At 39.7% G+C, this 22,936-nt stretch overlaps 4 protein-coding genes across 6 annotated transcripts in view; 2 read left to right on the top strand and 2 right to left on the bottom strand.

Annotated features, from left to right (window-relative positions):
- Nucleotides 1-33: 33 nt before the first annotated feature.
- On the bottom strand, nt 34-3,038 carry LOC108106632 (WD repeat and HMG-box DNA-binding protein 1). The gene has a single exon (XM_017213835.2). It carries the CDS (start codon nt 2,958-2,960, stop codon nt 279-281), a length of 2,682 nt encoding a protein of 893 aa, XP_017069324.1. The 5' UTR covers nt 2,961-3,038; the 3' UTR covers nt 34-278.
- Nucleotides 3,039-3,225: 187 nt separating this feature from the next.
- Nucleotides 3,226-4,612, top strand: LOC108106634 (arginine-hydroxylase NDUFAF5, mitochondrial). Its single transcript, XM_017213839.2, has 3 exons — nt 3,226-3,542; nt 3,600-3,855; nt 3,914-4,612. Exons 1-3 carry the CDS (start codon nt 3,406-3,408, stop codon nt 4,520-4,522), a joined length of 1,002 nt encoding a protein of 333 aa, XP_017069328.1. The 5' UTR covers nt 3,226-3,405; the 3' UTR covers nt 4,523-4,612.
- Nucleotides 4,524-10,320, bottom strand: LOC108106633 (USP6 N-terminal-like protein). Of its 3 annotated transcripts, none has more exons than XM_017213838.2 (7): nt 10,187-10,320; nt 9,336-9,646; nt 8,598-9,279; nt 8,153-8,538; nt 8,031-8,095; nt 5,669-5,723; nt 4,524-5,565 (listed from the first exon to the last, which is right to left on the bottom strand). In XM_017213838.2, the coding sequence occupies exons 2-7, from the start codon at nt 9,485-9,487 to the stop codon at nt 5,499-5,501; spliced, it is 1,407 nt and encodes a 468-aa protein (XP_017069327.1). In that variant the 5' UTR covers nt 9,488-9,646; nt 10,187-10,320; the 3' UTR covers nt 4,524-5,498. The 3 variants fall into 3 exon arrangements, with proteins under 3 accessions (XP_017069327.1, XP_017069326.1, XP_017069325.1); XM_017213837.2 differs by having other exon boundaries at nt 5,669-5,774; XM_017213836.2 differs by lacking the exons at nt 4,524-5,565; nt 5,669-5,723 and adding an exon at nt 6,103-7,146.
- A 534-nt stretch (nt 10,321-10,854) lies between these two features.
- LOC108106439 (neurogenic protein mastermind) overlaps nt 10,855-22,936 on the top strand; it is a 79,252-nt gene continuing 67,170 nt past the window's right edge. The window contains exons 1-2 of the mRNA XM_017213472.2: nt 10,855-11,162; nt 11,636-11,742. The gene's annotated coding sequence lies outside the window, so the exon portion shown is untranslated. The remainder of the gene's footprint in view (nt 11,163-11,635; nt 11,743-22,936) is intronic.

Raw genomic sequence — 22,936 nt, forward strand, 5'->3', positions numbered from 1 at the left:
ATTTAAACTCATATCAACAATATTTAGAAGTGATAAGAAATAATTTCTTTTTAATTCACACATTTGTGTCAGCTTTCCCATTGTCAAATAAAGTGTAAATAACACTTTAACTATTTTTAAATATATAACTAATAATTTATTTCTTTTCGACTTATAAGATAAAATAATTAAAAATCTAAAACAGAAAAGAATAATTTCTCTCCTTAAAGAGTGAACCTAAGATAATACAGACTATTATTTACTTAAATATAAATCGTAAATATATCTTAACAAATAAACTATTTCTTGGCCAGCTTAAGCTTTTCGGACCCAAAAATAACTCCAGTATCATTTAGCTTGCGTTTCATAGCAAATGGATTGACCGAATTCAATGGAGTTCTGTGTTCCGGGGTTTTACCCATGGGAACCTCGGGCTCGGATTCGCCGAATATATTCTCCTGGGTATCCCTCGGAGAGGGCGTAATATCCGGAGTCGAGGGACGAGATGTTGCCGATGCTGCTTTAAAAATGTTCGGCGAGTTGGCTAATCTTTTCAGGGTGCCCCGTTTGGCTGAGCTCAGCTCGATGGCCTTGGGCTTGGGTCCGCTCTGGGAGCCCGATGTGGGAGTCATAGGTAAAACAATGGTGGCAGCAATGCCGCTGGCGCCCAACAAAGTCTGTTGCTTACGAGCCTCCTGCACAGCTTCCAATTGAGGCAGCAACTCGCATAGACGATCTGACAGGTGTATGCGTCCGCGCTTTGTGGCATATTTCACAGCCAGTTGGAGCAGATCAGTGCAAGCAATTGATTCGATTAGTTCCTTAGCCCGCGTCTCGCACTCGCTGCTGCAAGCCAAGGCAAACAATTTGATGGCCGTCTCTTTTTGCATCTTTTCGGCTCCCTCAACTTGCATCAGGCTTGAGCGCAGCAAAGCATCCTCCAGTTCGGATTTCTCAACTTCGATGTCGCATAGTGGGATCTGCACGCGCAATTCCTGAAGCATAGGCCGTGGATTGGTCATCGGATAGGAAGTTCCACGGCACAGAACGGCTTGGACAATTTGACGACGCTCCGAAACAGCAACCACAAAGAAATTGTGCGACACACTGCTGCTCTGCTTCATGGTATCGCAGATGGGGAACCAAGCGTTGCTGCTACGGCGGTACAACTGCAGTAGACCCATGTTGTCGGCAATGCTCGGTGATCCAGTATCGCTGTATCCCAGCCAGGTGAGCTGCCGGCCCGGAGTCAGCGGTACAGGCAGATGTTCCATGCGCAAACTTAGTCCATTGATGTTAACTAACATTGCGGCGAGATATTGCTGCGTTTGACTGGGCGCAGAACTGTGGTATACCACCATCAGGCTGTGCTCGTGGCCAGATAGAGCCACCACGGGACCGGGAATGGTCAGCACCTCACGCTGTGTGCCCATTACACTAAATATGCGTAGAAAACTCGAACTGGTGGCCACAGCCACTAGATGGCTGGTGGCTACTAGAGCGTCCACACTTTCGCAATCCGGCAAACTAAGCGACCACTCCTTGTTTCCGGCGGCGGCCAAAGCAATCACTACCAGCTTACTGGACTCATTGGACGCCAAAGCCAAAGCTCCACTACTCAAACTCGCCAAATTGTGGTTATTGTAGTTGCTAATGTGCAGGGCATGGTGAATACTTGCGTCATGGAACTCCACATCGATTGAGCCATCGCCTGAGGGCTCTACATGTGCAGTGACAATGCCCACATCATTCCACGACATGTATCGATGCTCCAGGTCGCTGGGCGTGGCACTGGGTTGGAAGGCTGTCTGCTGCTTGAAGAGCTTTATTTGCGGAATAGCAGGAACAGGAACAGTTCTGCTACTGCTAGCCACGGATTGGTTCGAGTTTTCATCGTGGTCGACGGCATCTACCAAGTTCATCACCTTGCGTTTTAGCTGCTCCAGACTAACACCATCGCCGTCGTCTGCTGCGATATCCATGTCATCGCCACCTTCGAACTGATAATCATCGCCCAAAAGTTCCGCCTGGTCGTCCTCCAATCCGTCAACACCGCCATTTTCGACTGCATCGCTGAGGAACACAGTTCCAAGCTGACCAGTGGCATCACAAAAGGCTACCTCCTCTTCCCCAGATTGATTCCAAGCTAGGCACGTTATTGCATTGCAATCGTTGGGCGGCATCTCCACTGAAATTGCCTTTCGCTTTTTTACATCAAAGATGCTTACCTCGCCCTTGGTTGTTCCAGCGGCCAGGCGTTCACCATTGGGGGAGAACTGGCAGCAACTGTAGTTACTCGATACTGAATCGTCCCGTAGTTTGAAGGCCACTTCCCAGTTGGCCGTATTGAGAACCACAATCTCGTTGTCTAAGGCGTAGGCCAGGAGTTCGCCGCTCTTTGGCTCAAAGTTAGGTGTGCCATAAAGACTGGCCGTTTCAAAAGTGTTAACTTTAGGCAGTCCACCGATGCTTTTCAGCTCATTTCCTTCCTCGAAGTTCCACACTTTCAACTCGCCATCTCCGGCCACGGAAACTAGCAATTTACGCTCTACGAACAAATCCAAAGACAATATCGGTCCTTTGTGTCCCTCCAGAACCGTTTCATTGCCAGGTGTATCTCCTTTAAGAACCTTAATGTTGGTATCCTCGCTGCCGGCAGCCGTGTAACCCCCGGAAACCTTAAGGCACGTTGCAGGGGCTGTAAACCGCATAAGAATGCCATCGCTGTCCATATCCGGAAAGGTGTAGGCATGCACCGTGTTGCGATCCGTGGATGCCAGTAGTCGCGTGCCCGTGTGGGCGATGCACATGACAAATTCCCCTAAGCAGCTGGAACGCGGATCGTCGTCACTAATGCAAGTCCAATGACGGATGTCTCCATCTGTGCCGCAAGTGATGATGAACTCTCCACGAGGAGTGTACAGTAGTCCGGTGTAGCCATTGGTATGCGCATAGCGCAGGGCACTACGCGAGAAGCTCATAATGGGATGGAATATTAGAAAACAATTATTAACTCGTGCTGATCCTCACCACTTTTGGCGGTAAAACAAAATATAACAGTGTTGACCAACTACCATATATCGATGTTTAGTTCTCGTTTATTTACAACACTGTTTAAACAGCTGTTGCTATATACCCTACAATATTAGGTGTTGAAACTTAACTTAATGTATGAATTCAAAACACACTAATAAGAACTTATTGCTATGTTAAAAATTTTAAAAATATATTTTAATAGGCCAAATAAAAAAAAGCTGAGAAACGCATCCTCCCTAAATATTACTTTAATTTTTTAGAGGTATTACATTAAGAAACAAACGATAGTAGGGTATAAAATCATCGACTTGTAGAAAACATTAACAAAATGTTTTCATTTTGTCATAGCCGGTTGATTATTACAGCATTGCATTAATCCAAAGAGAGATAATGCTAAGAAAATTAAGTAAACTATCGACTTTAAAAGTCAGGTGTGAGCTGCGCCCTTTATCCTCTCTTAGCCAAACCTCGCAAAACATATTCGACCGGAATGCCAAGAGATTGCAAAAGGAAAGAGCCGCCCTCAGGTGAGCTTTTCTTCATACTATAAAAAAATTGCTCTAAAATAAAAATGACTTCTACAGTGAAGATGTAGGATTATACGATTACCTAAAGGAGGAAGTGGGTTTTCGCCTGGCAGACAGAGTTTTCGACATCAAGCGAGAATTCAAAGCGGCGGCGGACATAGGATGCAGTCGTGGTTATCTGTCGAAACACATCCTAGCGGAGAGCGTGGAGCATCTAACCCTCACGGATACCAGTGCCTCGATGCTGGAGCAAGCGCAGGGAACTCCAGGTCTTAAAATGTTAAAACTAGTCAAAGATGAGGAGGATCTAGATGTAGGTAATAAAGCTATTTACCCCGAAATCATAATTCTAAGCAAGAATCCCTTTTTAGTTTGAAGAAAATTCCCTAGATCTTGTCATCTCTAGCTTGAGTCTGCACTGGGTAAATAACCTGCCCGGCTGCTTCGCCAGGATCAAGCGTATTCTAAAACCGGATGGTGTCTTCATAGCCTCTATGTTTGGCGGTGACACTCTGTACGAGCTCCGCTCGTCTCTCCAATTAGCCGAACTGGAACGCAAAGGGGGAATATCCCCTCACATTTCACCCTTTACCCAGATCCGTGATATTGGATCCTTACTGAATCGTGCTGGTTTCACCATGTTGACCATAGACACCGATGAATTGGTCATCGGCTATCCCAGCATGTTTGAGCTAATGTGGGATCTCAAGGGAATGGCTGAGAACAATGCGGCATTTAATCGGCCGGCCCATCTTAGTCGGGATACAATGCTGGCGGCCAGTGCCATCTATCAGGAAATGTATGCCAAGCCCAACGAGCAGGGTATACCAGCAACCTTCCAAATAATCTACTTTGTGGGTTGGAAACCCGGTCCCAACCAACCTCAGCCCCTCGCTCGCGGTTCAGGGGAGGTGTCCCTCAAGGACCTTGGCGCTGTCATAGAAAAGGGTGGCAAGTTGGATACCAAGGCGGGGGATTAGCTTAGCTTCAGTTGACAGATTTATTTTGAAACGCTGTTGAACATAATTTAAACTAAAATAAACATAATTCCTTTTGCTGAGAAACTTAAACTAGTGATTCATGTTTGTGTAAAGGTTAATCATGAAATTAATTATAAATACTCAATTCATTTGTCAGTTTTTTCTGGTCGTGTACTGCTATGCTGGTATAACTATACATATATCTAGCGTAATCATTCGATTCTCTGTTATCTATAGCTTTCAATTAATATTTGGTTGCTTTTCGCCTTTACATTCGTTTGCATTTCATGGACGTAACTTTTTAACGTTGCTTTGTATTTTGTTCGGTACGTATATACAAGTACAATTTACAACAATTTCTATATATAATATATGTTTTGAGTTGAATTCAATATGCAATTAATAGATTTCTAACCGCTTTGTAGTTGTATTAGATACGATTTGCTCTTGCTTAAATATTGTTCCATTAGCATTTTGTGTATGTAATTCTCGATTGCTTTTATCAATTGTTTAACTCGTAACTTTTTGTAAATTTAATTTGGCGCATCTAATCCCGGAATTGGGTTTTCACTACCAAGTCGTGCCCAAGCTTCCCGCGGCGTATGTACAAAGTGTATGACTTCAGACTCTTGAAGCTTGTTGATTGCTAATGCTGCTCCTATGGAAGTCCTAGTTTTAGTGTTTTCAGCGGGGGCAGGGCTAGAAGACTTAAGGCTAAGCAAAGGCAGGCGACGGCAAGCACCAGGAACTAGGTAATCCCACTTCGGTTTGCCGCCTCCTTTTGCTTTGCTAGTCATCCCAACGCTAGTGGAGATCTTGGCGGCACGGGCGGCGGCGTGGGTGTGGCTCTTGGCGAAGATGTGGGGCTAACTCCCGATGCTCCTGCTACTACTAATCCCGTAGAGGTTGCTGTGGTGAGTGTTTGACGGTTCTCTGCAGCTGCCTGCGTCGTGGCGGACGCAGGCGGCAGCTGACGTCAGGTGCCCAGAAGCATTTCACGCTGCGGTGTGTTCTGCAGCATGTTGGCGGTCCTCAGGTGAATACTGCAAGGGGAGTGGGTGGTAAAAAGTTAGCTTAAGATACTTGAAAAGCCGTTGTATCGTTTATAACATGTATTTTTCAATAATAATGAATACATATACTTACTTATTGTCCTCCAGTGACATGGTCTCGGATGAGCCGTGCGAGGCAACTGAAGTACCTGCAAGCGAACTTCGTATTGAATGCGAATCCTCGGGAACAGTAAGCGTAACTAATAAATTGCATTTATGGGTATACATTTTCGAGTTTTTTTTTTTTTTTTTCGTATTATTCAAATTTGGTTTGACCAATCCCAGTTCGTCGTGTTGCCAATGCGTTGGAAAGAAGTTTGGTTTTTGGAAAATTGCATTTAGTTTTTGATTGTGGTTGTGGAAATGTGAAATTTTGGTTAGCGGTGTTAGTGTTGTTGTGGTTGTTGTTTGTGAGGTGCAAATCGAATCGAATACTGCAGATTATTACTTGGTTCTGAACCTGAAACAGTTCTTGCACAGTACAATAGAAAAGATAATACTGATTGCTAAATCAACCATGCCGGCGAGTGTATTTTTCATTTCAGTACAAAATCATATTTATTTGTGTGGTACTTTTTGCTATATGTATAATCATATAATTATTAGCTAATCAGATTACAACTACCATTTCAATTTGGCTTTAACATAAACTAAAGTTGAGTTTCTTTTGTAAGGCAAAAATAAGATAAATGCAAGAGCAAAGCTTAAAGTACATAATTAGTACGGGGTAATAGGTAGTTAATAAGTATGGAGAAGTAGTTAAACGGATAACAATAAATATTAACCGTTGTACGTAGTTTTAAACGGAATCGTTGGAGTCTTAGGAGTTATCAGTTTTTGGAATATTAAGTTGAGACTCTCGGTTAGGTAATATCGGAGAGTGGTAGAACGTAGGCAGAATGTGGGAAAAAACACTAAAACACAAACATCGATAGCTAGCATGTTCTAGCAGATTAATAACAAATTCAAATTTCCTGTCGATTTCGACAATACAAAAATTAAAGCTAAGTACGTGTGGATATTACTAGCGAATGTTTAAGGTTTTCTTTTGGGGGAATCGTTATTGGCATATGCGTTTTACAAACCAAGGTGGCAAAACATTTAACTACACAAAGAAATATTACGAATTACGAATAAACTAAAATTAGAGTCGTGTGTTTTCCACGCTCAGCGCATCATCGTCATCTTCATTCGCTGCATCTCGATTCCCGATGTCCATGTGCCGGGCTCCGTCACCGTTCTGCATGATATACACTACTTGGCTGCTCGGTGTCTTCGGATGGAGGGGTAGCTGTTGACGCTGGAGCACTTCCAGAGCCTGATCCAGATCGAGGCGATTACGACTGTCGCTATCGCTACTAAAGCTGTGCCTCATGTGCTGCAACCCGTTGGGCAGAGCTGGATGCGGCTGTAGGTAGCTGAGATTATGGATACTCTGGCTGCGGGCAGGGTCTTGGGCACTATCGAGTGTGGTCACCACAAATCCGTTGCTGTACAGCGAGTAGCTACTATTCGCCGGCGAGGTGGCTAAGCTAGTGATACTCTGAAAGGTTTTCATTGAGTATCCATCACCTAGGAACAGAATTACAGAAGCGATTGCGGATTAGGTCATATCTGATTTCGGTTTTTATTTTGCAGCTCCGATTGCCGGGAAGACGTAGAAGCGGTGGTGGCTTGTGATCGAAACGGATATATATGTACACGCAGCGGACAATGTTAGACAATGGTTACAAAAATGGATCATCCGATTACATGAACGTCGAGGGGCGTATTTAATAAGCATGAACTTTGTGGTTGCCTTGGTTATTGGCCCTTAAATGCTAGTACTTTACATAAACAGTTAGAATTAGTGCCCAGTAGATCCATTACAGCTAAAGGGGTATCGTCTAAAACTTGGTATTTCATCCAGAACCACTAACATTCGATACTCTTACTCGAACCATCACATTACACAGATAAGAGTTCTCTTCTTTTCCCGCCCCTTTCAACGTGCAAAAGGTCAATATTAGCATATTATTCAATTAGTTTAATGCTTCGGTCAGCGAGATGATGACGCACTTGGGCTGAATTGCCAACGATGACCCGCTGAAAGTGGCTACGATCTTAACGTAAACTCAAACTGAAAAACTATACGTTGCTACACAAATATACAAAATAACATATGCCATATAATTTTCTATAGCTAAACAGGAATTTGTACATAGGATTATATCTAAGGCAACACCGATTCAAGTTCGTTCTGGGGAACTGCTTGTGTTTCTGTTTACATATACATGATATATACATATAATTTGTGATAAACTTGCACCACACAATACGAAATAAAGAGTAAGAATATTCAATTAAAATTGCAGATTATAGTTACAGTCGGGGGTTAGAGTAAGTGGGTTGTTTAAAGCAAGCATTAGTATTAGTAGATAAACAGTGTAAGGACTTGTGTGTTACTCATGACTTACCCGTGGCGCACTCGGAAGTTTCGTAGGACACTGTGGATTGAACGTCAATCGCGTTTTGTTCTTGTCTGCAAATAATAGTATTATCTCTACAATTTTATTTTATTTAACTATCATGATCCCACCTTGATATCACATCTGTTATGACTTGTTTCTCTGCATCTGTGTAATCGTTTCTTCTGCGCCCGATCTTTTTTTCCATGTCGGCCTCCACAAAGTCGCCCAATTTGCGGGTGGGAAACTCATTTGATTTCGCAGGCGGCGGCACATCCAGCTTGAGGTCCTTGAGTTTCTTCATCACTCGCTCCAGGGCCTGAATGGCGTCATCGTCGCTGTAGCCAAAGTTCTTATGCAGTTTCACTTGCAGATACTCGATGATGGCGTCCATGTCCTTCAAGCGCAGCAACTCGTCTTTGTGAAGATACAGAATGGTGATGGCCATGGACAGAATAACGCGATCGCCATCTAACATGAAAATGTCCCACACGCGCAGACTCAAACTGAAAGGGACCTGCAAAAAGATAAATATTCGATGAATTTGTTTTACGAATACAACTTGTGGTTACTCACCCGTTCTACGAAGACAACAAAGAACCACTTGATGGCATACAGCAGGGCGTCGACGTTATGTTTGGTAAAGTGCTTATGTAGTTTACGCATTATTTTTGACATGATGCGGTCATGATGGTCTATAAATCGCGTCAGCTTGGGGAATCCCTCAATAAACAGCCCATGCATTCCATATTTTTGGTCTGTTATCAGCGTGTTAAGTGCCCAGAAGGCCTCCTCCTCATTTAAATAAAGCAGCAACACACCGGCCACGCAGGCCATGCCCTGGCAGTAGCCCAGCTCTGAGTTATAGATACTGTAGGCGTTGAGCACATTAAATAGCGAGCACTGCTTTACGCTGTAGCGCTCTCGAAAGGCAAGATTGTCGCGAAACTGGCGATTAACATCCGCATCGATCTGTCGGGTCTCCGTTGAATACTTCCTGGCCAGCTGTAGCATACGTGGATAGACGCCGGTATTCCTGTCGATCGCATGCTGGATGTCCAGCAACTTATTCCAGGCAACCATCCGCACACGATCCGGTATGCCCTTGTAGACGCGCTTATGCAACTTGTCGTGGGGCGGTGGCCATTGATTCAGCATCTTTACCCACTTCTTGTCCCGCTCCATTTCAATTTTATTACGATGCATCTCTTGGGCGTCCCGCGTCGTCGGTAGGCGGGAGTCGTGCATAAAGCCATATCTGTGGAAGGGAAAGATTTATTAATGGGTTTTCACGTTATTAAATTCGCATCTTACTTGTCTGTAATGTGGTATAGCTCGAATGTGGGATTCTCCCATGAGTCAACCACATTGCTGGGATCTAGACCAAGTTCGTAACGCCGGAAGATGTCCTCGCGCTCGTCCTCGGCCCGCTTGACCAACGCCTCCTGCTGTTCGCCGTCCGTCATTTGGAGTAGGGTTTGAATTTGGCGGGAGGAGGCGGGGGTAAGGATTGGGGGGAGCAGGAGCAGGAGCCGGATCCGGAGGAGCAAGTGGCCAGAGCTGGATTCTCCGTGCTCTCAGTTGGGGAGCGGCTGCTTCTGAGCTGGCTCGGCGATAGCACGAAACTGCGATAAAAAGAAAAAAATAACAAAAACAAAAGCATTAACATATGAAAGCGATCCACAACATTATATACTATGTATGTAGCTAATGAACCTATGACGCACAACCAACTCTATTATATATTTAAATGCAGTCAAATCAATTTGCTCGTGGTGTTTGGAAAAGCGTGGCATAAATGACGTGATGTTTCACTAAATATCCAATGCAGCATCAAAACATTTAACCAGAGAAACCAGTCGTTAATGCCAAATAAAATCCCAAAAAAAACGCCCCCTGATCTGCGGACAGATGTGAGTGGGCCATAAGTGTATAGATTCCATACTGTCCCCCAGTTTTTGTCGCCTATTTTGAATGTGCAATCTTTATGTTTTATCGTTCACACACTTCCTGTTTTCGCTGCGATTTGTTGTATTTTGTCAACACAGACACACGCATACAGTTACAACCACACACACACACACTCGGAGCCGAGAGAGTATTCTTGCTTTCACTGGCTACTCTGTACGGTTAATTAGCCCCTTCGAATTCAAACGTTTGTTTACCATTTAATTTTGTATTGCCAATTCTTATTATCCGCACTGATCGGTTGTGTTTGCTAACTAGTTTTTTCACTATTTTATCTTGGCTGCATGTTTCCGATACATTTGGGTGGCGAATGTGTGTGTGAGCGGCTAGAGTTGCCAGACCAATGCAATTGCCTTTCAACGTAACGTTATGAAACCAGGGATGCGAAACAAAACAAATATGATTCTGCAGCCAAACGTAATAACATATTCGAAAACCAAATCTTAAAGACAATTGAAAGATGTTATGTCATGTGAGTTCATTCTTTTTTAAGTTAGTATATGTTTAAATATTATAGTAAATAAGAAATATATGTAAAACAAGTAAAAATATAAAAAAAATATAATTATATTATATATATTATTATAATTTATATTATATTATTATATAATCTATATAAATTAATGTTTTAATTATATTTATAAAAAATATACATCAAATAAATTAAATAACAAGATTTTGAAAATCGCGAGGAAAATGTTTCAAATTTTGCACACAATATTACCACCTTGCTCGATATCAGATTAAACTAACTAAAGTTGCCAGAGTTACCAGCGAAAAACATCGACAAGCCAGTAGGTGAGCAGCCATCGTTTGATCGATATTGTTATCGCCAGCTCTAGTTCCACCTCTATGGCCTCTCAAAACAACAAAAAACAGCGCGAGTCGGACGCGGTTTTATCGTCGAGCGCGGTTTCTTTGTTTTAGCGCTCGAAAATTGTCGAAAACTTTCGTAAAAAATTACACTTCAATTAAGTAACTGAAAAGTGCATGCTAAGTGAGCAAGAAAATGAATTAAACGTGTACATAAAAGTGAGAAAAGTTAATAAACAAAACACAATTTGTTGGCGGCGTTATATTATTTTTGTTTCCAATTCTGTGTAGGATTTTTCCGGTATTAAAACTTAACTATGAAAACAGTGCAAATTGTTAACAGTGTATTATGAGATAAAAGTAAGCAAATATTAAATATTACTTTTAAAATAAAATGCAACCCTCAACAGCGTCCTTTGCTTAGGTGTGCGTACATTATTTATTTGTAAGTGTCCGTGTGTGTATGTGTGTGTTTGTGTTGCAAGGGAAAATTGCCGACTGTAAATAATGTTTAAATTTAATTTGAGACGAAAAGAGAGTTTTTAAATTGCAGCACTAGCATTTACCGTTAGGGCGAGAGTAAACACATTCAACATGTTGCAGTCACTAAAGAAAAACTAAAACAAAAGCAAAGCGGATCACTCTCTCTCTCCCGCTGTAGTTCTCTTTCTCTCTCATTGAGTTTTAAGTGTTTTTGCCGTGTTTTGTTTTGATTTTCACACGCACACAAAGGCACATTTATAGACCAAGAGAGGAAGAGAGAGCAGAGAGTGTGTGCTCTTTTGATTGTTGTTGCATCTAATAAAATTGTGCCGTTCTTGTTGTTGTTGCAGTTGGATTAAAAGTCAAAGCATTTATCAGTGCTAAATCGAAAGAAAACACAAATAAAAACAAATCAAAAGAAATCAGAATCAAATTGGATTATCAGCACAGCTTCTGGGTAAGTACATTTTTATATTCTTATCGCCAAATTAGTTTATAGCGTTTTATACCCGTTTGTGTGTGGGTGGTTTTTGCATTTAAAAACCAGTTTTATTTCGGGTTTTTATATGCCTCTTTTTTTGTATTATTTGAATTTTGATAAGACCTTGAAGCGATTTTTGGTGTAGAACTTCGTTTGATTGATGTTTTTATGCTCGAGGGAGCTTAAGCCACAAGCTTGGCTTTTTAAAAATAGATCAAGACCAGTTTTTCGAGGCTTTGAAATTGCCAAATAATTTCCTAAGCATAAAGTGCACTTTGTTGTTGTTTTTCTTGTTGTTGTTGCCTGCATCGCCTAGAAAATGATGGATGTACAATGTGCGCTCTATCTCGTTCTATCCATTCAAGCCATCCCACTCGCACATCCAGAAGTTGTCGGTTGAGTTTTTACGGCCTTCTCTTTTGTCTTTTCATTTATTTGCCTTTGTCTTTGGGCTGATGACTTTGTTTTTGCCTTGTCTTTGGCTCTCTCGCCCTCTCTATATCTCTGCTTCTTCTTAATCGTTGATCCTTTGATCCTTGTAGGTAGAATAGGAGAGAGAAACAGATTGAGATTGAGAGAGAGGAAGTGCGTGGGAGAGAGAGTTAACCGTTGTTCCGTTCATTTATATCTGCAAGATACTCGAATCTTCTGCTTTCAACCCATTCGATAAATACTTTATCTTTGAATTTTATTGGTTAGATTAGCAGAAAAAGTTATGCAATTTTATTATTATTTATGCAAGAATTTCAGTCAACTTAAAACAATGATGTATAGCCTTAAAATGTACTTATCTTGTATATGTTCGCAATATTAAAAGCATTTCCTCTTAATAACGTATGTGTTGTTATAATCTAAAATGTTATCTTTAAACTCTATGGGTACTTGGAAACTTTTAATATTAAAAAGCATGCCCTAAATTCCTTAATATTTATATTTAATAATAAAAACCATGCCCGACCCAACTAAAGTGGGACGTTATCCTTAAAGCCTTTTCAATTATGTATATTATTATATTTTTAATGTTAATCCTTTGATCTTTAAGTATCTTTAGTAATCATAATAGCCATTGATAATTTTATACTGTATAAATATATAAACATTCTACCGTACTATATTCATTGCCTATTTAACCTTCGGTTTCGCATAAAGAAAGATTGTAAAACTTTCCAGTTTTTTATACTCTCGAAGAGCAAATACCAATACCAAGTGCATTCCACTGGAATACCGATGAAGGGCATGCATTTAAGCACAATACCTGGCATACTCGACATTTTAAATACTTTTCTTCACTTGATAAACAGTGTTATTTGTTCGGGTCGTTAAGTGACGTTTTTTTTTTTTATTTATACATATATCTTTAAATTTTCTCCCTCTGTTCTCCACCGTTTGTTTTGCCCCCGTCTTCGCATATGTACGTCTTCGAGTGGTCTAACATGTAATGTATGCTTCGTCTTTAGTTTCTTGTTCGTTTCGTCTTTGAGACACACCGGAAGTTGTTGCTAGGCTGGAAAAAAGTTGTGTGTTTGTGATTTCTTCAGCGGTGTCTCCATCTGAATCTTTATCTTGCCATGGAGCCGGTACATATGTATATGGTATATCCCTCTCTATCGGCAGGCAAGTGGCGCGTGTGAATGACCCAATTAAGCTGAAGATAACCCGGCCTAAGCTTCGGCTTCGTAGGTGGCTTAAAACAACTCGGATGGATGGTCGGCCAAGAAGAAGAACAAGAAGAAGCGGCCCCAGAACCTGCCAGACGAACATGGCACAACAAAAAAGAGTTCACATCGAATATATCGAATGCGAAGTTTGAACTGTAAACAGGTTTACTTGGACTCACCTCGCTACGTCTGCTGCAGTTGGCTAGTACAGGTTAAACTCTATAACACAAATCATAGAATTTGATGTAAAACGTATTAAATTCTTCAAACTTATGTAACTTTAGATTTTGAAATCCATCTCAAAAAACTCCCTGAAAAAAAGAAGAAGATTAGCAAGTCAATTTTGATGAACTTTAAAATGTATTCATCACATTCGAATCTCCTTTTTTTTGTATAAATTGAAAAGTTACACCTCAATTTCCATATTACATAGCTGAAAAAAGAAAAATCAGTAAACTATTTACATATTGTATACTTTCTTGGGTCAAATCAACGCAAGATATGGCTGAAAAAACTTTATAAAATAAAAAACGTTTATAATTCCAGAAATCTCTATTATAACACAGGGGCTAAATTTGACAACTTTTGATCGGTTTTTAGGAGTATACATCAAATTAAAACAAAACATAAACATAACCGACTTAAATACTTCTAGGAAAAGATTTGAGTGTTAGGCAATATAAATTGTAGTTTCTGTTAACCAACATTCACTGTACTTGGCTTTATGTGTTGCTTTATTTTGTCAGGCCAAACTCCTTTTCAGCATTTTTGTATTAAATATTTCGCACCATGTTCTGCATTTATTCGGATACGAAAGATCTCCCGAGGCACCAGTCTCCAATCTTCAGTCTACAACTTCGACTCCAACTCCTTTAGTGTTACCTGTCTCTGTCTGACTCAGTGTTGCCGTCCTTTTCTCTGGCATATTTTGTCGTTGAGTCAGTTGGGGTCAATGCTGCTGCTCAACTTAACTCTTTGCTCACTCAACTCACTTTGCTCGGTGGCCAAAACAGGTTTCCGCTTTGGCTGAGCTTTTGTTGTAGTACGCTTTTTTCGGGTTTTTCTCCTGTGCAGCGGCCTCACCCACAGTCTTTAAGTTTTTTTTTTATTATTATTTTGATCCAATACCAATATATATATGTATATATATATCTGGGTTCCCAACCCCCGAGAGAAACATCCCTGCTGTCGCAAAACAGCCCTCGAAAACGAGCAATCGGCAACCTGAGACACTGGGAATGCGAGTGCACATGGAACTTGGGAATCGCTTTGGGATTGGCAATGGGGACTATTTGTTTCGGAAGGGTGGTGGAGGGAGGGAGGGAGAGCTGGAGCTCTGGAGTCCGGAGTCCGGGTTATCCCGAAGGTGGATGCCCCATTCCAGGTGTTCGTTCGCTGCATTGTAGCAGGCGCTCAGCTGCATTCACAGCTCGATTTAGCCATGGTCGCATGTTGCAAGTTGTTGCACCAGCAAACACACCAGCGCGAATCTTTCGCGAAAGGCCGAGACGGCAGACAGACGAAAGCGACTGGCATTTCTGCACCGGTTTTCCAGCCATTTTCCCCCATTCGAATTGGCCGCCTGTGCTTTCTTCCTTATCGCCTGTTTCGCTGCTGCCACAACTTGCTGCTGTTGCCGCTGTACATGTTGCTGCTGTGCATGTTGCCGCTGTTGCTTTTACTGCTGTTGCTGCTGCTTGCCGCTGCTGCTGTAGATGTTGCCGCAAATATTGTTGCTGCTGGCATCTTCGCGGTGGCAGCTGCACTTGCTGCTGGCCCCCCAAAGATGCGGATATCAATTTACTTAAACATTTCTGGCTCCTGGTACTGAAACTTTTATTTGAAAGCTTTAGCAGGTAATTCAATTTCTTCAAATAATTGTCAGTTTCCTATTTCTTAATAGGTAAATATTATAGTTTTGCTTGTTTAAGGTTAGAAATATATATTATAAAGTTAAATCTAGGAAATAGGAGTTGCGGATATTATATATCCTCAATTTCCTTTTAATGTTTGACTCGTGTTACTGGACTTCTTTATTAGTAAATAATTACTTAAGTTTATATTACGCAGATGTGTTTTTAACAACAATTCTTGAAAAGTTTTAGCTGGGAATAGTTTTCTAATTTATCCTAAATCTGGGAGTTTCCTACGTTGTCTCTTTTAAGCTAAACGTAACACTAAAAATCTAAGAAAATATTTATGTTTTATAGTACAAAATTACCAAACTTGTTAAAAAGATAATTAAGCCAAACATTATTTTGCTTGAGCTTCAAGGTCCTTGGCTACATTTGTATGGAATCATCTTGAGAGGTTTTTGAACATTAAGCAGCGCACCCATTTGCGATCAGCCAGAATCCAGTGAATTGTGGTCCGAGTGAGTTTGCTTTTGCCTTAATCAGCAGAAAATCGTATGCGAAATATATGATACAGATGTGCCCATGTAGGAGTATATATATATATATAGCACACTTTATGTAGAGTCTAGAGCTCTAGACTGTAGAGTCTAGACCAAGACCACATAAACGGCGTATCAATGGCGACGAAATGTGTACATCGCACATCGCACATGAACGGGCCAAGTATGTACAGTTTAAGAGAGCGAGGCAATACGAAATATAAACAAATAATTAACTGACATATCCGTATGCTTATCGCGCAACAAACCGCAGCAACAGCAACAGCAGCCGCAGTAAGAGCAGCAGAAGCAGAGGCACAGATACAGATACAATTTACATCAGATACAGATACGAATACGGATACAGATACAGGCACACTTTCGGGGCGAGAGCGACTCTGAAATTTGTATCTGACAAAATGCCATAATGAACGTGCTGAGTGGCGTCGCGGAACCAGATACTCATGCCCAGATACTTTAGCTCGTACACTCGTACACGTCCACGTCCAAAAAAAAAAAAAAAAAAAACCCGAGAGATAGAGATACTCTTCGTACTTGCTCGTTTGCCATTTTCTGTTGTACTTGCGTTGCGGCAGCAGCAACCGAATGTATCTACAACATCAAACGTGCGTTGCCTTTTGTCGTAGTATAAATTCATTTGAGATTCTTTTGCTTTTTTCGGGTTAATATAAATCAGTTTTTCATTTTGGGTGCCGAATGAAGAAGATTCGAAAATCTGCCGGCACGCTTTACGCATCTGTCAGATACTCACTCTGGCGCTGTTTAAGATACTTTCTGGCCCGTTAGTTAAGCAATCGTCCGCATCAGCGGGGCAACAAAATAAACAACAAAAAAAAGGGGTGGCTGTGGGTGGTGGTTTCGATTTGGTCTGGGCAAATCATAAAGTCCCTCTAACCCCCACCCCAACGCTTCTCATTAGTTCCATTAGTTTGCCTTTGTAGTTGGCCCTAACATGCTAATTGGTTAAACTGCTGTTTTGGCTGGCCCTGTTTGTCGTTGTCGCCTTAGTTGGCCGAAGTCGAATGCATTTTTAATTAGATCTCAACCTTCCCCTCTCCTTTGGCCAAGGCAGAGATCGACGAAATCGAACGAAATCAGTTGGCTTAACCTGTTAACTTGTCTAGTTGCTATTTCTGTTCCTGCTGCTTTTGTTAGTCCATTGGGAACGCGTGGGAATTTTTTTTCTGAACTTTTCTTTTGTATACACTATCTTGGGGTGTTATATGAAGCTGTGGAAGACTAGATTTCTTTTCCCTAAAGTTGGCTTATATTAATATTACAAAATTTTAAAATTTAACTTTCAAGTTCTAGTAGTCACATTTAGTAAATAAGTATTTTAATCTAACTTTTATTATCATTATTAGTAAGAGTTTAGCAAAAACTTGTAGCCTTTCGCCGCTTACTTACTATCAACATTCCATAATTAAATTTGTATTCTTAATTATTTCCACTCAACCTCAAGAGCACTCAAAAGTCGACCACCAATACTTGCCTTGCTTTGTTTTATTAAAAATCAGAGGCAGCGATTATCGGTTTTTTATATAAAATTTATTTAAATTTTTTTGTGTCTAAACATATTCTCTTTCTCGCACCGCATCGCATCGCCTCGACATCGAATTTCCTGCACATATGGACCGTATAAATATATAGATATATGTATATATCTGTAGCAAATGTCTGTATAGTATATAAATAAACATTTTTATAGATTTCGAATTGGCTTTGGCAAATAAACTGGTTTAAAACATCTGGCAACAATTGTAGATCCATAAAGTGCCGAGATACTTTCGATTGTGACGGTGGGAGCGGTGGAAAAAGGCGAACTGAGACAACGAGCGGAGAATATAGAGTGAACTTTGAGATTCCTAATATTCATTCATTAAGTTTACTTTGCCATAGCCATAATTATTAACCCCCTGATACCCCTTTCACCTCATATCTACATTCGCACGTTTGGTTAACGTTAGTTAGGTCGCCCTGTGGCTGAATTAGACTTTCACTTTTTTCGTGCTTTTGTTTCAAAGAAACAATTTTGTGTTGCCTTCTTATTGTTTGTTGTTTGTGCTCCGCCGCTTCTCTGATATCGAAATTACGTAAAGATGAATGGCCGCCCATTGTCTCTGGCCTACGGAATTTCGAGCGCGGGTGGGAGAGGTCGTTGATCGTTGGGATATAGCAGGGGGAGGGGATTGGATATCTGGGCTATCTGTCGCAACAAACAAACTGGTAGCTATAGTCGTCATCTTGTTGAATATGCAAGGCGAGCGATTCAGGTAATGAGACCCGTCTTCGAATCATCTGCGGGGCGAAACGGTATCAAGACCTTATTTTGGGGTCGTATAGGAGGTAGAGAATGAAACTGATAAGGGAAGATTCTATATATGCGCATATATAAACAAATCTAGTCTTTAAATCTATTTTTGTACTGGCACACTTATACAGCGATTGTCTATTAAGTACAATTTTATGGGTGCAAAGATGGTTAAGGGAAAAGGAATTATAATATAATTGAATTTGTTATCAAAATTCCTTTTTAAAAAGACTAATCGTTCCATCTTCTGAGGGCTTTTAATTAGTCTAAAATGTATCTTTAACATTTCCTGACTTTCTCTAATGCAATTATCTAATGCATAGTCCATAAAAGTACTTTCATTGGCCAACTACTTTTACTTCTAATTGAAATCAATAATCATAATGAAAGTATAAGTACATACTTGAGTTGTCAAATAACTATATTATTTACTCAATCCCTTTTGATTGCTGAAAATCGACCTTAGTCATGCAAAGCAATGGAAATCATTGTATATAGATAGCTATATACAAACTAAATCAAGAATCTTTGTGAAACAAAGACAAAGGCAGAGTTCAGAATTGCCTGCCGAATGTCAGATTCGATTAATGTTTGATGATTGCCTTCCGATAGCGTTTCAATTGATGTCAGTTGTCAACATAATTAATTGCGTGTACACCTTGGCAAACACACGCACGTATGGCTTTGGAATAGAGGTGAGAAAGAGACACGATTGACAGTGGCAAACTGCAAAAGGAAATATAAGCACTGAGAGAAAATGTTTGTATAGAACTATTACACCAAATAAGTTACAAGACTCGAAGAATTTAAGATTGAAATGTGTGATTTTTATATAATTTTCTTCTTTAATATTTTATTTAGGACAAAATAATGAATATTTAAATATCATAATGGAATATCAAAACATAAATGTTAACCAAAAATATTTTATTAGCTCTTAAGAAAAGTCTATCAAAGTTTCCCTTTAGTTACCAACCTAAAGATTTTCTCGCTCTGCATTCATCTCTCGCTACCCCTTAAATTTTCTCTGGCTAACTAAACTCGGTTTCGAATCAATCAAGGCTAAAACCTGGCCACACACACATCAACGCTCACACATTCATCGTTTCAGATTTCATAGGAAAATGTTTTTTGGGTGGGAAACGCAATAGCAACAACAACAACAGCAACAATAATATCATGAAGATGGAAGAAGGGGATAAGAAAAGACCGTAACGAAAATGGAAGTCAATTTATTAACTAAAAAAAAAAAAGAAAAAATAATGAAAAACTGGACAACTGAAAGAGCCCGCCTGTATTTCGGTTTGGTGTTTGTGTGTTTATGGTAAGGGTGTGTGCGTGTGTCGGCAGTTTTTATTTTTTAATACTGTTTTTTTTGGTTGTCAACGTTAATTAATCAATCATTGTGTACCGAAATCTTGACTGATACATTAATCATTTCAAATCACAAACTTTAAATTGGGATGCGGAAAATACAGAAGGTTTGAGTGAGTGAAACACTCAACTTTTGCGAAAATCAAATTGCCTGGAAAAAGGGTGATGTAAAAGAACAAGAAGAAGAAGCAGAGAGTGAGAGAGAGGTTGAATATGAAATTGCTAGACAGAGAGGGCCTTATCTGTGTTCGACTTGTTTTTGTTTGGTATTCTTTACTTGTTTTAATACCTGGTAATGTGAGATTTAAGGAGGGTATATTGGGTTTAAGTTAAAGTGGAAATTAAAGGCAAGGAAATTGTTTTTATCACTATTAAGTAATCATGTCCAAAAGGATTCATAAAAGTTGAAAAGTTTTAATTGTCTGAGAACCACATATTAAGCTTTAAAGTTTCTAAGATATTTGAGGTGTAAGGGTGGGTGTTCCCTTGTAGAATCAGAAGGTTATTTATCAATACCTTAATACTGAAGAACATACGAGGTGTGTTCAAAAAGTAAGGTGACTCTTCAAATTTCGCGAATTTCAAATTTTTCGATTATCGATTTTTTTGTTTTGTTATATTGGTACACTCTTCCCTAACATCTGTACCAAGTTTCAATGGAACATCCTCTTTTGTTTAGTTGTGAGAGGCGTAAAGTTACAAGTTGTTTTGCGAGCTCGGCGATTTTTTGCTATCGAAAAATATGGATCAAAGGATTTGGATTTTTTGGCCAAAAACAACACCACAATAATGCCTCAGCCACCATATTCACCGGATTTGGCCCCATGTGACTTTTTCTTGTTCCCAAAACTGAAGATAATCGAAAAATTTGAAAAATTTGAAATTTGAAAAGTCACCTTACTTTTTGAACACACCTCGTATAACTTCTAAAAGGTTTCGATAATCGAAAAATTTGAAATTCGCGAAATTTGAAGAGTCACCTTACTTTTTGAACACACCTCGTAGAGCTATGAAGACTTTAAGATATAGAAATCATATTAAGTGCATTCATACATGGTACTGACTGATTTAGAATCAAGAAGTTTGCCTGAAGAAGTAGTATGCCTGAGGATAAAGTCATCGACTTATTACTTCTTTACCATATTACCTTACTTTTTATTTACTTTATCATTTCAGTTTCCAACATACTCGGTATTTGGGCACTGAATATTGGGTATCACCTAGTTGGTACACACGACAAAACCATTCATTCTTGTTTTTTATTATTATTATTATTATTTTTTTGCCACTCAACACGTTTTCTGGTTCTTTCTTCAGGTGTATGGGTGTGTGCTTGAGCATGCGGCCGCACTTGTGCCACGTACAACAAAAGCAACAACCACACCAGCAAGGAAAGTTCATTTGAATGCTTTTCTTTTATGCCCCGCGAGATACACAAAATAATCAAACAAAAAGTTGTTGGTTTTTTTTTTTTTTAATTTCTTACCACTTGAGCATATTCTTTATAATTTTTTGTCAGTTTCCCCCCCAAAAAAAAAGTATGCAAACGGATTAATATGGAAAATAACTCCTTGATCTGGCGGCGAGGTTTCCACTTGGTTTTAATTGGGCTGTTTTAATGGGGACTTGCAGCCACTTGACTCATTACATATTTATGGCCAGACTCTCTTTTTACCCTTCTGCATTTGCATTTTCAGGCTAATGAATTCGGCTAAAAGATTGGCATAGGAAAATTCCATTTGCAAGATTGACAAATTTCAAGGGGGTGGGAGGGGAGGTAGTCCTAAGGTGCGAACGGTTCTTAAGCAACAATGATCGAAATGTCAATACGCTTTTCTTAGTTATTATGGAAAGTTTTCTTATCGTTATTTGTGCGTACATTACGGGTCGTAAAAGTGACAATAAAATGTGTGAAAAACGTGGAATTCACTATTCATTATTTTATTGAGAGTCGTTTTAATGATATTCAGACTTTGATACCTCTAATTCATTGCTTTGACCTTAATTATTTGGCTTGTTATCATTTTAGAACTTTGTTTAATGTTAATTGGGATTTAATGTTTACAAATACTTTGTTAAAGGTTCCCTTGCAATATTTTTTGTGGATTATTTTTAATTAATTAGAGATATTTTCATAGGATTCAGGTATAGAAATGGTTAGGAATTTAAGAATTATTCAATGATTTGGTTCCGCGATTTTTATAATTTTATAACTTAAAACTGAAAAATATAGAATTAGACAATATTAATGACTTACCTTTCTTATTGTTTAAATGAGCCTGTAAAATGCATGAGCCTATTTTCCGGGTTCTTTTTCCAATTTGAAATACTTCAATCTTATAAAACTGAGTATTTTTGATATTAAAGAAAGAAAGAAAGAATCTTAAAAGAACAGCAACATTTTGTTTATAGAATCGGAACAAATATTCAAATAGTGTCTTATAATTCTCAACATGTTATAGTACCGGAAAATAGTTGTTCGTGTTAAAGGAAAGTCCCAGTTTTTTTTCATCTGATTGAAAGAAGAAAGAGAAACCTACTGTTTCTTTTCTTTTTAAATTAAGTTTAGTCATAATTAACTATTTATTAGTTCTGATTAACATTGCATCATACTTGGAAATTCTAAAAGAATAGCTGCCACATATAAAAGAACATTACTTTCATTTGCGGCATAAAGATAGCCGCGTAGATTTGCACTCAAACAACGACATTTGCATCATCCATGAAGGTTTTTTTTTTTGGATGGTCAGGGGGTTATGTGGGTTTTTTTTAGGAGGAGGGGTTAGGGAGGGACACACACAGGAAGAGGGGCTGCCTGATGCTGTGCTGTTGTTGGTGTTGCCTTTCCTCGACGACAGTCGTCGTCCGAGCGGCCTGCATGTGTCACACTGTACAGCGTACATCGCTCTCTTTGTTGTATGTGTATTGGTAGTGCAACGACCTGTGACAAAAAGCCAACAACAACTACACAGCAGCACAGGAACATCACCAACAACAACAACAACAGAGACAACAACAGCTCACAGGAACAACAAATACAACAACAACAACAATAATGTGTGACGCAGGGATGTTGTTACGTGCAGAGAGAACAAAAGAGAGCGACAGAATGACAGAGAGCGTGAGAGAGCGCATTTTGGGGTACAGCTGTTAACGAAACTCCCACGCTGCCGCCTCTGTTGCATCGCTGCAACTGCACAGCCGGCGTCGCTGTTTTGTCAGAAATATTTGTGCGGCTTCTATTCGATTTTTGGAATAGGGTCGAAACTTCTTTGGGGAAATTTTAAAACTTGGGTTTAAAATAAGAAGTTTATGATTAATAAATTATAAATGTTGTTCTTAAAAACAATTTTTGTTAAATTTTTCAACATAAATTAAGTTTAATATACTTGAATTTGGATAGAATTTGAT

Source organism: Drosophila eugracilis, unplaced genomic scaffold (genome assembly GCF_018153835.1).
Source record: "Drosophila eugracilis isolate 14026-0451.02 unplaced genomic scaffold, ASM1815383v1 contig_1172, whole genome shotgun sequence".
In the NCBI taxonomy this organism is placed as follows: Eukaryota; Metazoa; Arthropoda; class Insecta; order Diptera; family Drosophilidae; genus Drosophila; species Drosophila eugracilis.

What these genes read in the sequence shown, in the direction of transcription:
- LOC108106632 (XM_017213835.2), bottom strand. Translation starts at nt 2,960, where the DNA reads ATGAGCTTCTCGCGTAGTGCCCTGCGCTATGCGCATACCAATGGCTAC.
- LOC108106634 (XM_017213839.2), top strand. Translation starts at nt 3,406, where the DNA reads ATGCTAAGAAAATTAAGTAAACTATCGACTTTAAAAGTCAGGTGTGAG. An exon ending in AAGGAAAGAGCCGCCCTCAG is followed by an intron (nt 3,543 to 3,599) that starts GTGAGCTTTTCT and finishes TGACTTCTACAG; the next exon opens with TGAAGATGTAGGATTATACG. An exon ending in AAGATGAGGAGGATCTAGAT is followed by an intron (nt 3,856 to 3,913) that starts GTAGGTAATAAA and finishes ATCCCTTTTTAG; the next exon opens with TTTGAAGAAAATTCCCTAGA.
- LOC108106633 (XM_017213836.2), bottom strand. Translation starts at nt 9,487, where the DNA reads ATGACGGACGGCGAACAGCAGGAGGCGTTGGTCAAGCGGGCCGAGGAC. An exon ending in TTGTTGTCTTCGTAGAACGG is followed by an intron (nt 8,539 to 8,597) that starts GTGAGTAACCAC and finishes ATCTTTTTGCAG; the next exon opens with GTCCCTTTCAGTTTGAGTCT. An exon ending in ATAACAGATGTGATATCAAG is followed by an intron (nt 8,096 to 8,152) that starts GTGGGATCATGA and finishes TATTATTTGCAG; the next exon opens with ACAAGAACAAAACGCGATTG.